The 19,085-nt window shown below is 36.8% G+C and overlaps 1 protein-coding gene and 1 long non-coding RNA gene across 2 annotated transcripts; both read right to left on the bottom strand.

Moving 5' to 3' along the window:
* Nucleotides 1-5,716: 5,716 nt before the first annotated feature.
* On the bottom strand, nt 5,717-8,488 carry LOC105468903 (olfactory receptor 52E8-like). The gene is given in 2 exon segments (XM_024788739.2): nt 5,717-6,638; nt 8,469-8,488. Coding segments are annotated over 2 exon segments (942 nt in total).
* A 5,974-nt stretch (nt 8,489-14,462) lies between these two features.
* On the bottom strand, nt 14,463-16,441 carry LOC139357336 (uncharacterized). The gene is made up of 3 exons (XR_011610329.1): nt 16,291-16,441; nt 15,693-15,885; nt 14,463-14,689 (listed from the first exon to the last, which is right to left on the bottom strand). It is a non-coding gene; the product is annotated as an uncharacterized lncRNA (long non-coding RNA).
* Between the last annotated feature and the right edge of the window lie 2,644 nt (nt 16,442-19,085).

Below are 19,085 nucleotides of genomic sequence, written 5' to 3'. Positions count from 1 at the left end.
AAATTAGTCATCTAATATAGATTCTAACTGATAAGAATGAAATGGCAAATTAAACACAAAAAATTTAAAAAGTAGAAATAAAATAATGGAGTGAAAAACAAACATAAAATAAAAAGACTCACCAAGTTTCAGTACTAATTTTCAAAAAATTACTCAAATTAAAAAGCCTTTACCAATATCAATCCTGAAAAACAGATAAAATAATTTCAAACTACACCTTGTAACTTGCAAGATGTTATTATGAATAACTTTATTTAAATTAATTTAATGAATTTGCTACTTGACATCAAACTACAAATTCCTAGGAAAACTTCCCTCACCAAGAAGACATAAGAATAAATAGGAAAAGCTACATGGTTCCCATACTCCTAAGACACACTATAGCAAACATCATGATTGAAAAGATTGTAAAATATTTTCCCCAAAGTATGGAATAAAGAAGAGACAGTAATTATTACTATTTCTACTTTTAATTTTACTGGAGGCCTTAGTCACTTTTAAAAGACAAAAACAAATACATCATAAAGTAAGAGGTATGAGGCAACCAGGGCTGCAGTGACCTCAGGCCTCACATCAGACATGCACTTCCAGGCCAACCACATAGTCATTGAAAGGCCTCAGACCCTATCTGGTTGTTGGTCAGGGATATATAATTTCCTAACATTATGATATTATTTATGAAGCAGCTCACAGTTAGTTCTTCTCAAAATGTGTGAGCTTGAGAGAGGTATAGAAGGTTCTCAAAACAAAATCCATAGTCTTTTGGAAGTCTTTTGATATCCTAAACCCACCCCTAAGGGGAGAAGATGACACAAGGACCTCAATAGTAGGAGGTAAGAATCAGTCGGTGCCATTTTAGAGGCTGCCACTGGCCTAAAGTGGAAACAACTCTAATGCAAACAGCAGAACAGATAGATAAACTGTGGTACATCCACATGGCAGAATAACATACAGCAGGGGAAATAAGCAAACCGTTGCTAAATGTAATGACTACGTTCAAATACGTGTTTGAATTTTTAAAAATCAGATATAAATGCAACTATACAGTAATGCTTCCATTTATATAAAATTAAAACCAGGTAAAATTATTTGATAGTGATGGGAAACTTGAATAGTGGTTATGTTTGGCAGCTAGAGACTGCAAAGAAAAGGAGCATAATAGATGTTTTAAACTGAGTTCTCTACAGCAATAGAACCAATAGGAAATATATTGATAGATATATAGACACACGCAAACACACAAATCAAACAAAAAACAGAAGAGACAATGGTGCAAGTTCCAGTTTGATTCCAAGGACCCGAGGAAAAGGAGAACCAATGGTATAAATTCCCGTTCAAGTTGGAGTCCAAAGGCAAGAGAAGACTGATGGCTTAGGTCAAATAAATTTAGGCAGAAAAAAATAATTCTTTGATGCTCAACCTTTTATTCTATTCAGGCCTTCAATAGACTGATTGAGGCCTATCCATTGTAGGAAGGTGATCAAATTTATCTAGTCTATAATTCAAATGTTAATGCCATATAAAAATAACTTCCCAGACACACCCCAAAATAAATTTATCCAAATATCTGGATACCCTCTGGCCCAGTCAAGTTGACATATAAAATTAATCTTCAAAATGGGGTTTTTGGTTCTGTTTCTAGAATTGGGTTATGGTTATATGGATTTTATCACTTTATGAAAATTTGTTGAACTGAATACTTATGTTTTCAATGTTTTCTGTACTTACTCTATCTTTATGTAACATCAGGCATTCTAAGAATATGTCCTCTCTTTCCTTTCCATTTTATCCCTAGATAAATTTTCTCTGATGGTATGAAACAAACTTGGCCACTCATAGGAAACTGTAATCATAATTTGGTAGCAGGTGCAGCTAAAAAGAACTTTATGAAGGAAACACCTTGATGCAACTTCCTTTATCAATTAATCCAGTTTAGCATCATTCCTCAGGAAACATCTGAACATTCTGTTCATCCTAATGTGATAAAATGTAAAATTCAGAACCCCACTTATGAAGAATTTTTAGTAAAATTTTTAATCCACATGTAATAAAATATAGTATATTGTGCTATATAATAGTATATAGTAGACTCATACAGAATAAGATAGAGAATAGAATAGATAAAACTACTCCTTCAATAATTTAATATTAACACACAAAGATATTTATACATACAGGCACACATACAGTAGAGATTAGTGGTTGTATTGTGACAATACATATTCTTTAGATGCATATATACTTAAGTATTTAGAGTGAAGCATTATGACATCAGTAATTTACCTTAAAATGTTTCAGTAAGAAATTATATGCAGAAAGGGTTGTAAAATATGAGAAAATATTTACAATTGTTGAATGTGACTATATGGGTGTTCTTTGTTTTATTTTTAAATTTTTTGTATGTATGACAAATTTTAATAAACAGTTTCTAAATGAGAAAGTACTGTTCAATATATTCTTTTTAAAAAATACAATGAGCATGTGGTATATGTTTACAGGGGATTAAAGACAAACATAGGACTCAAAACTATAAAACTACTAGAGGAAAACATTTGAGAAACACTCTATGTTATTGGTCTGGGCAAAGATTCCTTGAGTAAGTCCTCAAAAGCACAGGTAACCAGAGCAAAAATGAACAAATGGGATCACATTAAGCTAAAGTTTGGCACAGCAAAGAAAACAACCAACAAAGTGAAGAGACAACCCACAAAATGAAAGAAAGTATTTGCAAACTACCACCTTACAAGGAATTAATAACTAGATTATGTGAAAAGCTCAAACAACTCAATAGCAAAATTATAATAATAAGTAATTGATTTGCAAATGGGTGGAAGATATTTTCTTCCTTTTCTTTTCTTTTTCTTTTCTTTTCTTTTTTTTTTTCCGACAGGATCTCACTCTGTCACCCAGACTGGAGTGCAGTGGTATGCTCCTGGCTCACTGCAACGTCAACTTCCTGGGCTCAAGCAATCCTCCCACATCAGACTCTTGAGTAGCTGGGACTACAGGCATGTGCTACCACGCCCAGCTAATTTTGTATTTTTTGTAGAGCTGAAGTTTTGTCCTGTTGCCCAGGCTCAAACTCTTAGACTCAATCTTCCCACATCGGCCTCCCAAAGTGCTGGAATTATAGGCATGAGCCACCATACCTGGTGGCAAAATATCTTAATAGGCATTACTGAAAATAAGACATATAGATTACCAACAAATACATGAAAAGATGCTCATCATCACTGATTATCATAGAAATGCAAATCAAAACTACAATGAGATATCATCTCACTCCAGTTAAAATGGCTTTTTTCAAAAAGACAGTCAATAAAGACTGCTGGTGAGGATGTGGAGAAAGGGAAACACTTCTACCCTGTGGGTGGGAATGTAAATTAGAACAGCCACTGCGGAGGACAGTATAGAGGTTCTTCACAAAATAAAAATAGAACTACCATATGATCCAGCAATCTTACTGCTAGGTATATATCCAAAAGAAAGTAAATCAGTATGTCAAAGAGATATCTGCATTCCCATATTTATTGCAGACTATTCATAAGAAAGAAAATATAGAATCAACATAAGTGTCCATCAAAAGATGAATGGATAAAGAAAATGTGTACCTATACACAATGGATTATTATTCAGTCATGAAAAAGGATGACACCCTGTTATTTCAAACAACATGGGCCAGGCACAGTGGCTCATGCCAACACTTTGGCAGGCCTAGGCGGGCTGATCAACTGAGGTCAGGAGTTTGAGACTAGCCGGGCCAACATGGCGAAACCCCGTCTCTACTAAAAAAAGAAAAATTAGCAGGGATTCTTGGTGGGGGCCTATAATCCCTGTTACTTTGGAGGCTGAGGTGGGAGAATTGCTTGAACCCAGGAGGCGGAGGCAAAGGTTATAGTGAGCCAAGATCACGCAGCTGCATTCCAGCCTGGGCAACAGAGGCTGTCTCAAAAAACAAAGAAGGAAAAAAGGAAAGAAAGAAAGGAAAGCAAGGAAAGGAAGGAAAGGAAGGAAGAAAGAAAGAGGATGGAACAGGATGACATTGTGTTAAGTGAAATAAATCATGCAAATAGTACATGTCCTCGCTCTTATGTAGACCTTAAAAAAAATTGATCTTATAGAGGCAGAGTAGAAGGATGGTTACCAGAGGCTGTAAAGGGTAGTGAGCAGGACAGGATAAAGAGGGATTTTTTAATAGGTACAAAAACACAGTTACAAAGAATAAGATCTAGCATTCACTAGCATAATTGAGTAACTATAGTTAACAATAATATATTATATATTTCAAAATAACTAGCAGAGTAGAAGTAGAATGTTCTTAACACAAAAAAATTATAAATTCTTGAGGTGACAGATATACCAATTTTTCCAGTATAATCATTACACATTGTATCCTTGTATCAAAATTTCACAGCACCCCATATATAGGTACAACTAGTATGTGTCCCAATTATGAAATAAATATGCTGAACAAATTTTATACGTAAAAAATTGTCACGCATTAGACATGGTATGAAATGATAGAATTCAAAGCAACAATTATTATAATAGAGAAAAGTACATAAGAGTCAAGAATATCCATCTCAAAATATAACTTCAAAATAATTACAATAATGGTCATTGAAATTAAAAATATAATGTATCAAAATTCATAGAGACTTTAATGCAACCCTTATAGAAACAAGCTGTTTGAGAACACAAAAGTAAGCAAAAGTAAAGAGAATGCACATTTAAAAAATAATTGGAGAATGTATATTGCTTTTAAATACATCTGAGTTATTGTTAAATGTCCACTTCTTAAAGTCACGTATATACACATGAACACACACACCAAATTATAAGCATATATATCATTTGAAATCCAAAATAAAATCTAACCCCACTAACTTATTTATCTGCAGATTAAATACACAATAGAAAATAATCAATGGCTTAAAATGAATACCCAAACAGAAATTGGGTACATTTTAATTTAAACAAAAACAAAAGCTCAACATAGAAAAATGACTGGTGTTCATTCAAATCAGTACTCAGGAGGAAATGTCAGTTACGAACTTATTTTTCTCCTAATTACATTAGAAAAGTCATAATACAAGAAAATCTCCACTATCCCACAAATAAACCATGTGTACCACACCTTACCTGATTCATAAGTCTGTCCTTTGATTTATCACTCTGCATTAATATATGCTCTGTGCCTTTCTCTCTCAAACTGGATAAAGAGACTTTCTGGAAGAACAGAGCATCAGGAGAAAAAGTCTTGCCTATCAATAGAAAGTGCTGGTTCAAACAATTAATACAGGCAAGGATTCAATCCATACTGGTCAGTTTAATTGCCTTCTACCAGTTCCTCTCTATGAACATATGAACACAAACACATACACACACCACATTTTCTAAATGATTACAACTATTTATCCAGAGACAAAAAGACAAGGCAAACCCAGCAAAAACATTAAAACAAACAAATGGATATATTTTGTGATTGGGACATTTCACTGAAGGTGACTGTGAAATAGTATTTATCTACCAATACACTCATAATTATTTTATGATTATGAAATAATTATGAAACATTATTTCATGATTTTTATATTATCTCATAATTATGAAATATCTCACTTTCTCTCTACCCAAATTCCCTGGTGTCTCTTCTCTCCTCCCTAGTGGCTGCTTCATCATGAATGCTAAGAGAGACCCTCCAAACTCCAACTGGTTAGTGATCTGTCTTGAAGAAAATCCTCAGCACTCTCTCCCTAATGTGTTTGCTTCTGACCCCATAGATTACAGGATTGAGGGCAGGAGGAACAACCATGTATAGATTAGCCAAGAAAATGTGGATATATTAGGGAATATCATGGCCAAAACGGTGTGTAAAGAAAGAGAAAAATGCTGGTGTAAAAAAGGCTAAGATAACACCAATGTGAGAGCCACAAGTTTTGAGAGCTTTGAGTCCAGCTTCCCAGGAGGGCAGGCAGAAGACAGCATAGAGGATCCTGACATAGAAGAGAATAACAAGGAACACATCCAATAACAAGAGAGAAATGCTGCCAAGACCAAACATAATGTTGACTTTGATGCTGGCACAGGCCAGATGAGCAATGCCCATGTGCTCACAGTAAGTATGAGGAATGATACAATGTCCACAGAAGGGCAACCTTAAGAGGAGAAACACCAGTGGAACGACCATGTACAAGCTCCTCAGGACAGCAATGCCTGCAATGAGGCTGATGATTTTGCTAGTGAGGATCATGGTGTACTGAAGAGGTTTGCAAATGGCAATGTAGCAGTCAAAGGCCAGGGCCACCAACACGATGCTCTCCATGACAGGGAAGAAATGGACGAAGAACATCTGAGAAAGGCAGCCTCCAAAAGATATTTCCTTTATATTAAACCAGAAGATGCCCAGCATTTTGGGGATGGTGGCTGTAGACAAGCCCAGGTCAATGGAATCCAGCATGTCCAGGAAGTAGTACATAGGCCCATGGAGACTCTGCTCAGTCTGGATCACAAACAAGATAGCAGCATTTCTCAGGAGTGCAACAAGATACACAAAGAAGAAAAGGACTCCAATCCATATGTGCACATCTTCTAGCCCTGGAATACCCAGCAGTAGGAATGAAGAAGGATGGAACTGGGTGTAGGCATTCTTTCTGTCACAAAAATCTGTTGTGCATATCAGTGACAATTATTGACTTTCCATTAGTGATTCTTGCTCCACTTCTCACTTTGTCCTGACTCCTGCTAAAAACAAACAAACAAACAAACAAACAAACAAACAAAAAACAAACAAACCAGTATTGTGCTCTTTTTGATTCCTCTCTGAAAAAGAGTAAAATACCTCTTATTCTTCTAGGCTCATATCAGCATGAAACAGAACCAATAATTAAATCAGCTTTACCTGATTGCCACTTTTCCTACCAGAATTTATTACACATGAGGAACAAAGTCAGGGAGAAATATCTATGTGCCTGATAGAAATTTATAATGAAGAGTTTATGCAGAAACTAATTTTTAAAATAAGGTTTCAGAATCTATGAATCTGATAGTTTTATGCCTATTTTTCTTAACTTTCAGGCTGATTTTTTTTTATTTGTAATCTCTGTTAATCCCTTTCTAGAGATCCTTCTAACAATAAAGTTTATATTTATGCACTGAGTGTGTGTTCGTGTGTGTCTATGCATTTCTACATGAGTTGTAGAGTACTAGTGGATTTACTTTTAGAGCAAAGAGGAAAAACCTGTATTTACATATATATGTAATTTTTTTGTTATTATACTTTAAGTTTTGGGGTACATGTGCAGAACGTGCAGGTTTGTTACATAGGTAAACATGTACCATGGTGGTTTGCTGCACCCATCAACCCATCATTTACATTAGGTATTTCTCCTAATGCTATCCCTCCCTAGTCCCCTTCCCCCCAACAGGCCCCAGAGTGTGACGTTCCCCGCCCTGTGTCCATGTGTTCTCACTGTTCAGCCCCCACTTATGAGTGAGAACATGTGTCGTTTGGTTTTCTGTTCCTGTGTTAGTTTGCTGAGGATGATGGTTTCCAGCGTCATCCATGTCCCTGCAAAGGACATTACCTCATCCTTTTTAATGGGTGCATAGTATTCCATGGTGTATATGTGCCACATTTTCTTTATTCAGTGTATCGTTGATGGGCATTTGGGTTGGTAGTCTTTGAAAAGCCTACATTTTTTATATGCCACTTAAAACTTCTCAATTTTAAATATTAAGTTAATAAATTGAAAACAAGATAAGAAAATTTTAATATGATGTTTCAGAAAATAAACAACTTCCTGATCATCACAACTTCTTTTGCAAAAAGAATATTGTATCCAACATTTTTTGAAATTGGGTAAATAAATTTAAAAGAAGATAATTAATGAAACTATTTTGCACTTAAAGCTAAATATGGAATCAAAGATTAATTTAGATAAATACACCATATATAGAACTCATAAAGAACCACATACGTTAAAGAAACTGTAGAGAGAGGGATTTTTTCTTCTAGAGAATTTTAAATATTATCTCAGACTTACATGGACAGGGAGAAGAACTTTATTCTACAATGTATTTCCTACTAATGCTGTTCTCCATCTGGTATGCTAGTGTCTTTATGGAATTTTGCTTTTCATGGCACAGAAAGAAAAAATGTTATATGATTTTGTTTTGTAACACTCTTCCTGTCTATAGAAAAATTCTCAAAAGAAGACATTCATACAGCCAACAGACACATGAAAAAATGCTCATCATCACTGGCCATCAGAGAAATGCAAATCAAAACCACAATGAGATACCATCTCACACCAGTTAGAATGGCGATCATTAAAAAGTCAGGAAACAACAGGTGCTGGAGAGGATGTGGAGAAATAGGAACACTTTTACACTGTTGGTGGGATTGTAAACTAGTTCAACCATTATGGAAAACAGTATGGCGATTCCTCAAGGATCTAGAACTAGATGTACCATATGACCCAGCCATCCCATTACTGGGTATATACCCAAAGGATTATAAATCATGCTGCTATAAAGACACATGCACACGTATGTTTATTGCGGCACTATTCACAATAGCAAAGACTTGGAATCAACCCAAATGTCCATCAGTGACAGACTGGATTAAGAAAATGTGGCACATATACACCATGGAATACTATGCAGCCATCAAAAAGGATGAGTTTGTGTCCTTTGTAGGGACATGGATGCAGCTGGAAACCATCATTCTTAGCAAACTATCACAAGAACACAAAACCAAACACCGCATGTTCTCACTCATAGGTGGGAACTGAACAATGAGATCACTTGGACTCAGGAAGGGGAACATCACACAGTGGGGCCAATCATGGGGAGGGGGGAGGGGGGAGGGATTGCATTGGGAGTTATACCTGATGCAAATGACGAGTTGATGGGTGCTGACGAGTTGATGGGTGCAGCACACCAACATGGCACAAGTATACATATGTAACAAACCTGCACGTTATGCACAGGTACCCTAGAACTTAAAGTATAATAATAATAATAAATAAATTAAAAAAAAAGAAAAATTCTGAGCTCATTTATAATAAATTAAATTTTTCAAAAATCAATGTGAGAGATGTTTATTATTGAGCAAATTCTCTTCTAAAACTAGTTCTACAGATAATGTGAAAGTGATTGACTTTGAATTGCACAATTGCACAGAACACTTTGATTCAAATTTGAGAATATGTGGAGGCTCGAAGAAGTCAGAGTCCAGTGGTCACCATTAGGAGCAAATAAAATCAGTACGCTCTACTTTGAACCTGTAACAAGGCAAGAGTCTACAAAAAACTACCCATTTGAAGCTAATGATGGCTAGCAGAAATGGGAGAAAATTAGGGAAATTTTCTCAAGATGGAGAATATGTACATAGTTATTGAGACTGTTGACAATAGCTTTAAAGTTCTCAGATCTGTAATAAGAAAATCAGACATAAAGACACAATTCCTTCTTTCCCCATTAGTGAATAATACATGACAGATGTGGAAGGGACTTCACAATTTATTCCACCAAATATCTACGAGGTCCTATATTTGCCAGCCAGCATTCATTTGAGTAATACCTGTCAAACGCTCTCAAAAAGACCACAGTGTAGACAGAGATACAATTTCAGAGAAGAAATTTTAAAGCTGCATTGCAAGTGCTATGATAAAAAAAACACATCAAATGTTGCAGGTGTAGAGATGGGGCAATGAAAATTCCAGGGAAGAAGTTGGGCTTTGGCTGTGACTTAAAGAAAAATTGCTTAATATATATATTTTATATATAATATGTATTTATATATTACATATATTTTGTATATTATATGTATTTATATATTATATATTTTATTATCTATATATAGAGATATATTTATCTCTATATTTTTTATCTCTCTCTCATATATATATGAAATTTTCTATGGAGACAAAAACAAGGACAAAGTGAGGAAAAGAAATATATTGTCCAGCCAGGACAAAATCCCAGAATCTTGGTTCTCTGCGTTAGTTTTTACAGGGATACAGTAAAATGTCCTTTGAACTCTGAACTCTGTATATGCACTTCTATGTCCTAAGAAATACCTGGTATCTTAGTTACTCTTGGTAAAACAGAAACTCATAAAGCTAAAATAAGGCTGTATACCATGAAAATCAATTTCTCACACATATTTTGTGGATTTTTCTAAATGAGTTTTATAACTGGGACTTTTATTTGAGAAAACATCATTTCCAAGTCTACAAACATTTCTCAAAACATCTAGTCCCTTATTCTATGACTGTATGCTGACCTATTATTACAGCATGCATTTGTATATTCTCCAATTTATGTTGGGTTCAGAAATAAAACTAGGTTCCAGCACCTTTGTTTGACCTTCTAAGACTAAGGTTTACATAGAATTATATCTGGCAGACATATTCTCAAACCTTGCTTCTTTTTACTGCACCTTAATCCAATAACCCTCACAAAGTCTTCATACACACCTCATTTCATGTCCCTTGTCAGATGATGGTAAACAGAAGATAAAATGTGCATGTTTTAATTTTATATCTGCTTAATCTTCCAGTCTCATGCCCATCATTCCAGCACCAAAGCTGATTTCCTTTATCAGCTTCTTTGTCACGTTAACTTTGGAGACTCTTTTTAAAAGACTCTATTCCTCAGGCTCATGATTCACAATTCATTTCTTCAAAAATGTGATTATTAAAAACTTATTTACTGATTACCTTTAGTATGCCTAATACTACCCAATAAAAGCAGGAAAAAAATCCTGTCCTTTTGCTATCACATTTAAGCTCCTGTACATAAGTTTCAGAAACAAGAGCTATAGGATATATTGCTACATCATCTTCCTCAACAGTTTTGCAGTCTTTTTGGTTTCATGTGTGGAAATTTTGCAGGGTTACAGGTATATATGAATGTAAAAAAGCATGTGTAGTTTTGGGGAGGTCAAGAGTATGATTGTGCTTTCTCTCTCCATACTCTGTCCTCTATCTTTCCTTATAAGTTTGACATAAGCCTTTCTCCATCTCTCCTATTGTATTTTGCGGCTGAATTTTGATATGACTTACCTTGATCTCTAAATCTCTAAGAAGCATCATTTTGAACACCATTTGGCATCTGCATGAGTGAACAATTTAGCATGCTGAAGAGAAGGCATTTATGTTTTCATTAAAACTTTGATTCCTTTGGGATAGGAACTGCTGTATATATGACACAGTGGCACGACTTAATTTTTTTTTAATTTATTTATTATTATTACACTTTAAGTTGTAGGGTACATGTGCATAACGTGCAGGTTTGTTACATATGTATACTTGTGCCATGCTGGTGTGCTGCACCCATCAACTCATCATTTACATCAGGTATAACGCCCAATGCAATCCCTCCTCCCTCCTCCCTCCCCATGATAGGCCCCTGTGTGTGATGTTCCCCTTCCTGAGTCCAAGTGATCCTATTTTTCAGTTCCCACCTATGAGTGAGAACATGCGGTGTTTGGTTTTCTGTTCTTGTGATAGTTTGCTAAGAATGATGGTTTCCAGCTGCATCCATGTCCCTACAAAGGACACAAACTCATCCTTTTTGATGGCTGCATAGTATTCCATGGTGTATATGTGCCACATTTTCTTAATCCAGTCTGTCACTGATGGACATTTGGGTTGATTCCAAGTCTTTGCTATTGTGAATAGTGCCGCAATAAACATACGTGTGCATGTGTCTTTATAGCAGCATAATTTATAATCCTTTGGGTATATACCCAGTAATGGGATGGCTGGGTCATATGGTACATCTAGTTCTAGATCCTTGAGGAATCGCCATACTGTTTTCCATAATGGTTGAACTAGTTTACAATCCCACCAACAGTGTAAAAGTGTTCCTATTTCTCCACATCCTCTCCAGCACCTGTTGTTTCCTGACTTTTTAATGATCGCCATTCTAACTGGTGTGAGATGGTATCTCATTGTGGTTTTGATTTGCATTTCTCTGATGGCCAGTGATGATGAGCATTTTTTCATGTGTCTGTTGGCTGTATGAATGTCTTCTTTTGAGAAATGTCTGTTCATATCCTTTGCCCACTTTTTGATGGGGTTGTTTGTTTTTTTTCTTGTAAATTTGTTTGAGTTCTTTGTAGTTTCTGGATATTAGCCCTTTGTCAGATGAGTAGATTGCAAAAATGTTCTCCCATTCTGTAGGTTGCCTGTTCACTCTGATGGTAGTTTCTTTTGCTGTGCAGAAGCTCTTTAGTTTAATGAGATCCCATTTGTCAATTTTGGCTTTTGCTGCTGTTGCTTTTGGTGTTTTAGACATGAAGTCTTTGCCCATGCCTATGTCCTGAATGGTACTACCTAGGTTTTACTCTAGGATTTTTATGGTATTAGGTCTAACATTTAAGTCTCTAATCCATCTTGAATTAAATGGAAGAACATACCATGCTCATGGATAGGAAGAATCAATATTGTGAAAATGGCCATACTGCCCAAGGTAATTTATAGATTCAATGCCATCCCCATCAAGCTACCAATGAGTTTCTTCACAGAATTGGAAAAAACTGCTTTAAAGTTCATATGGAACGAAAAAAGAGCCTGCATCTCCAAGGCAATCCTAAGTCAAAAGAACAAAGCTGGAGGCATCACACTACCTGACTTCAAACTATACTACAAGTCTACAGTAACCAAAACAGCATGGTACTGGTACCAAAACAGAGATATAGACCAATGGAACAGAACAGAGTCCTCAGAAATAATACCACACATCTACAGCCATCTGATCTTTGACAAATCTGAGAGAAACAAGAAATGGGGAAAGGATTCCCTATTTAATAAATGGTGCTGGGAAAATTGGCTAGCCATAAGTAGAAAGCTGAAACTGGATCCTTTCCTTACTTCTTCTGTGATGTTTAAATTCACCACATAGAGTTAAATCATTCTTTGGATTTAGCAGTTTGAAATCACTGTTTCTGTGGAATCTGAGAAAGCACATTTGGAAACGCTATTTAGAATATCCTGAAAAAGAAATAACCTCAGAAAGAAACCAGAAGGAAGCATTCTCTGAAACTGCTGTGTGTCGTGTGAATTCCGCTCACACAGTTAAGCTTCTCTTTTCAGTCAGCAGTATTCTAACACTGTTTTTGTTCAGTCTGCTAAGGGATATTCGGGAGCACTTTGAGGCTTATTGTGAAAAAGGAAATATGTTCAGACAGAAAGTGTAAAGAAGCTTTCCAAGGAGCTGTTTTGAGACGTGTGTATTCCAATCACAGAATTATACCTTTCTTCTCATAGAGGATTGGGGATTGCCTTTTGGAGAAAAAGCTACCAAGGGACATTCATATTCACCATAGTCTATGAATGGCTATGGTGAAAAAGGAAATATCCTCAGAAAGAAACTGGAAAGAAGATTTCTGTGAAACTGCTTTGTGATAGATATGTTTATTCATCTCACATAGATAAAACTTTCCTTATAGCATGCAGTTTGGAAACTCCATCATGGAAGGATCCATGAAGGGATGTTTGGTAGCACATTCAAGCCTATGGTGAAAAAGGAGATATCTTCAGATAAAAACTGGATGGAAGCTTTCTGAGAAACTGCTTTGTGATGTGTGCATTCCACTCCGGGAGTTATACCTCTTTTCTCAAAAGGTAGTGTTTGAACACTGTTCCTGTAAAACTGAAAAAGTAATATTTCGAAGCGCATGGGAGACTATGGTGAAAAGTGAAATATCCTAAAATAAAACCCAGAAAGAAGCGTTCCACGAAACTGCTCTCTGACGTGTGCATTCAATTCAGAGTGTTAAAACTTCCTCTATATTTCCCAGTTTAGAAAGTCTCTCTTTGTGGATTCTGCAAAAGGATATTAAGTGGCAACCAGAGACCAGTGGCTGGCAAGGAAAAGTCTTCTGCTGAAAACTGGAGAGAAGCTTTCTGAGCAACTGCTTTGTGATGTGTGCATGCATCTCATAGAGTTAAATCATCCTTTGGATTCAGCAGTTTGATATCACTTTTTCTGTGGAACCGGAGAAAGGACATTTGGGAATGCTCTTAAGAATATGCTGAAAAAGAACTACCCCCCAATAAAAATCATAAAGAAGCTTTCTGTGAAACTGCTCTAGGTCACTTGAATTCCACTCTCACAGTTAAGCTTCGGTTTTCATTGAGTAGTATTCTAACACTGTTTTAATTAAGTCAGCTAAGGGATACTCGGAAGCACTTTGAGTCTTATGGTGAAAACGAAAATATCTTCAGCTAGTAACTGGAGAGAAGATATCCGAGGAGCTGCTTTGTGATGTGTCCATTCTACTCACAGTTATACTTTTCTTCTCCTAGAGGATTGGGGCGTCCATTTTGGAGAAAAAGCTACCAGGGGACATTTGGGAGTATATGGACGGCTACCGTGGAAAAGGAAATATCTTCAGACAAAAACTGAAAATAAGCTTTCTGTGAAACTGCTTTGTGGTACATATGTTTATTCATCTCACATAGATAAACTTTCTTTCTATTATGCAGTTTTGAAACACCGTCATGGATGGATTCGCGAAGGGACAATCGAGAGCACATTCAGACCAATGGTGAGAAAGGAAATATCTTCAAATAAAAACTGGAGAGAAGCTTTCTGAGAAACTGCTTTGTGATGTGTGCATTCCACTCAGGGAGTTTTACCTCTTTTCTCATAAGGCAGTGTTTGAACGCTGTTCCTGTAAAACCGAAAAAGTGATATTTCTTAGCACATTGAAAACTATGACGAAAAGTGAAATATCCTCAAATAAAACTGAGAAAGAAGTGTTCCAAGAAACTGCTCTATGATACGTGCATTCATTTCACAGAGTTAAAGCTTATGCTACTTTGCTCAATTTGGAAAGTCTGTCTTTGAGGAGTCTGTGAAGGGATATTAAGTGATGCCCGGAGGCTTGTGGTGAGCTAGGAAGCATCTTCCGATGAAAACTGGAGAGAAGCTTTCTGAGCAACTGCTTTGTGATGTGTGTATTCAGCTCATAGAGTTAAACCATTCTTTGGATTGAGCAGTTTGAAATCACTGTTTTTGTGGAATCTGAGGAAGGACATTTGGGAACGCACTTTGGAATATATAGAAAGAAATATCTTCAGGTAAAATCCAGAAGGAGGCATTCTGTGGAACTGCTCTTTGTCGTCTTAATTCCTCTTGCTCAGTTAAGCCTTTCCTTTCATTGAGGAGTTTTCTCACCCTGTTTATGTCTAGCATGTGAAGGGATATTCGGGAGTGCTTTGAGGCTTACGGTGAAAAAGATATGTGTTCAGACCGAAACTGTAGAGAAGCTTTCCGCAGAACTGCTTTGTGACGTGTGCATTCCACTCACAGTGTTATACCTCTCTTCTCATACAGCACAGGGGAAAATCTTTTGGAGAAAAGGTAGCAAGTGATATTCGGGAGCATGTTGATGCCTATGGTGAAATGGGAACTAGCCTCAGACAAAAACTGGAAAGAATCTCTCTATGAAACTGCTCTGTGATTTGTGTACGCATCTCACATATGTAAAGCTTCCTTTATATTACCTCAGCTTGGAAACTCTGTCATGGACGGGTCCCCGAAGGGACATTCGGGAGCACATTCAGGACTATGGTGATAGAAGAAATATCTTAAGATAAAAACTGGAAAGAAGATTTCTGTGGATCTGTTTTTTGCAATGTTTTTTCATCTCACATAGATAAAGCTTTCTTTACCTTACGCAGTTTGGAAACACTGTCATGGACGGATCGATGAAGGGACCTTCAGGAGCACATTCAGGACTATGGGGAAAATTGAAATATCTTCAGACAAAAACCAGAAAGAAGCTTTCTGAGAAACTGCTTTGTGATGTGTGCATTCCACTCGGAGTTATACCTTTTCTCATAAGGCAGTGTTTGGACACTTTTCCTGTAAAACAAAAAATTTGATATTTCAGAGCACATTGAGGACTACAGCAAAAAGTGAAATATCCTCAAATAAAACCCAAAAAGAAGCCTTCCAAGAAACTATTCTCTGATATGTGTTTTCATATCACAGAGTTAAAACTTACTCTACATTGCCCAATTTGGAAACTGCATCTTTGAGGAATATGCGAAGGGATACTAAGTGGCGCCCGGAGGCCTGTGGTGAGTAAGGAAATGTCTTCCCTTGAAAACTGGAGAGAAGATTTCTGAGCAACTGCTTTGTAATGTGTGTATTCATCTCTTAGAGTTAAATCATTCTTTTGATTGAGCAGTTTGAAATCACTGTTTCTGTGGAACCTGAGAAAGGAAATTTGGGAATGCTCTTTAGAATATGATGGAAAAAAAATACCTTCAGATAAAACCCAGAAGCAAGCTTCCTGTGAAACTGCTCTGTGCCGTGTGAATTCCACTCGCCCAGTTAAGCTTCACTTTTCATTAAGCAGTTACCTGACACTGTTTATGTTTAGCGTGTGTAGGCATATTCGGGAATACTTTGAGGCTTACAATGAAAAAGGAAATATGTTCTGATAGAAACTTGAGAGAAGCTTTCCGAAGTGCTGCTTTGTGACGTGTGCATTCCACTCACAGTGTTCTACTTCTCTTCTCATATAGCATCTAGGAAACCCTTTCTGTGAAACTGTTATTAGATATGTGTATTCATCTCACATAGATAAATCTTTCTCTACATTGCGCAGCTTGGAAACCCTGTCATGGATGGATCCACGAAGGGATATTCGGGAGCACATAGAGGACTATGGTGAAAAAGGAAATATCTTCAGATAAATACTAGAATGAAGCTTTCTGAGAATCTGCCCTTTGCTCTGTTTATTCATCTCACAGAGATAAAACTTTGTTTATATTACGCAGTTGGATACTCCGTCACAGACAAATCCGCGCAGTGATATTTGAAAGCGCATTCAGGCCTATTGCGAAAAAGGAAACATATTCTGATAAAAACTGGAGAGAAGCTTTCTGAAAAACTGCTTTGTGATATGTGTATACCTCTCAGAGAGTTATACCTCTTTTCTCATAAGGCAGTGTTTGAACCCTGTTCCTGTAAAACAAAAAAGTGATATTTTGGAGTGCATTGAAGACTATGGCTGAAAGTGATATATCCTCAAATAAAACCCAGAAAAAAGCAAACCAAGAAACTGCTTTTCGATATGGGCATTCATTTCACAGAGGTAAAGCTTTCTCTACATTGCCCCATTTGCAAATTCTGTCTTTCAGGAATCTCTGAAGGGATATTAAGTGGTGCCCGTTTGACTGTGGTGGGCAAGGAAATGTCTTTTGATGAAAACTGCAGAGAAGCTTTCTGAGCAACTGCTTTGTGATGTGTGTATTCATCTCATAGAGTTAAATCATTCCTTGGATTGAGCATTGTTAATTCCCTGCTTCTGTGGAATCTGAGGAGGGACCATTGGGAACGATCTTTAGCATATGGAGAAACATATGTCGTCAGATAAAAACCAGAAGGAATCTTTCTGTGAAACTGCTGTGTGTCATGTGAATTCCTCTTGCTCAGTTGAGCCTCTTTTCATTGAGCAGTTTTCTAACATTGTTCATGTTTAGCATATAAAGGGATATACGTCAGTACTTTGAGGCTTACAGTGAAAAACAAAATATGTTGAGATAGAAACTGGAGAGAAGCTTTCCACGGAACTGCTTTGTGACGTGTGCATTCCATTCACAGTATTATAACTCTCTTCTCATAAAGCATCGGGGAAACCCTTTATGTGATACTGTTCTGGGATATGTGTATTCATCTCACATAGATAAAGCTTTCTCTACATTACGCAGCTTGGAAACTCTGTCAGAGATGGATCCACGAAGGGACATTCGGGGGCACATTCAGGACTAGGTTAAAAAAGGAAATATATTCAGATAAATACTGGAAAGAATCTTTCTGTGAATCTGCTTTTCGCTCTGTTTATTCATCTCACATAGATAAAGCTTTCTTTACATTACACAGCTTGGAAACTCCGTCATGGATGGATCCGCGACGGGATATTCAGGGTCACATTCGGGCCAATGGTGACAAAGGAAATATCATCTGATAAATACTGGAGAGAAGCATTCTGAGAAATTGCTTGGTGGTGTGTGCATTCCATTCAGGGACTTATTCGTCTTTTCTCGTAAGGCAGTGTTTGAACACTGTTCTTGTAAAACTGAAAAAGTGATATTTTGCAGCACATTGAAGACTACGGCAAAAAGTGAAATATCCTGAAATAAAACCCAGAAAGAAGTGTTTCAAGAAACTGCTCTCTGACGTGTGCATTCATTTCAGAGAGTTAAAGCTTACACTACGTTGCCCAGTTTGGAAACTTGGTCTTTAAGGAATCTGTGAGGGGATATTAAGAGGCACTCGGAGGCTTGTGGTGAGAAAGGAAACATCTTCCGATGAAAACTGGAGAGAAGCTTTTGAAGCAACTGCTTTGTGATGTGTGCATTCAACTCATAGGGTTAAATCATACTTTGTATTGAGCAGTTTGAAATCACTTTTTCTGTGGAACCTGAGAAAGGTATGCTGAAAAAAAATACCCTCCAATAAAAACCAGAAGGAAACATTCTGTGAAACTACTCTAGGTCACAGGAAGTCTACTTGCACAGTTAAGCTTCTGTTTTCATTGAGCAGTATTCTAACACTGTTTTAGGTTAGTCACCTATGGGATACTCGGGAGCGCTTTGAGGCTAACAGTGAAAACGGAAATATCTTCAGATAGATACTGGAGAGACAATTACCGAGGAGCTGCTTTGTGACGTGTGCATTCCACTCACAGAGTTATAATTTTCTTCTCTTAGACGATTGGGGAATCCCATTTGGAGAAAAAGCAACCAGGGGACGTTCTGATTAAATGGATGCCTATGGTGAAAAAGAAAATATCCCCAGACAAAAACTGGAAAGAAGCTTTCTGTGAAACTACTTTGTGATAGATATGTCTATTCATCTCACATAGAAAACCTTCTTTCTATCACACAGTTTTGAAACTGCATCATGGACGGATTTGCAAAGGGACATTCAAGAGCACATTCAGGCCTGTGGTGAAATAAGACTTATCTTCAGTTAAAAACTGGAGACAAGTTTTCTGAGAAATTGCTTTGTGATGTGTGCATTCCACTCAGGGAGTTACACCTCTTTTCTCA

The sequence above is a fragment of the Macaca nemestrina genome, chromosome 12 (genome assembly GCF_043159975.1).
Source record: "Macaca nemestrina isolate mMacNem1 chromosome 12, mMacNem.hap1, whole genome shotgun sequence".
Lineage (NCBI taxonomy): Eukaryota > Metazoa > Chordata > Mammalia > Primates > Cercopithecidae > Macaca > Macaca nemestrina.
Note: the sequence above shows the minus strand (reverse complement) of the source record. Positions and strands in the feature narration are given on the sequence as shown.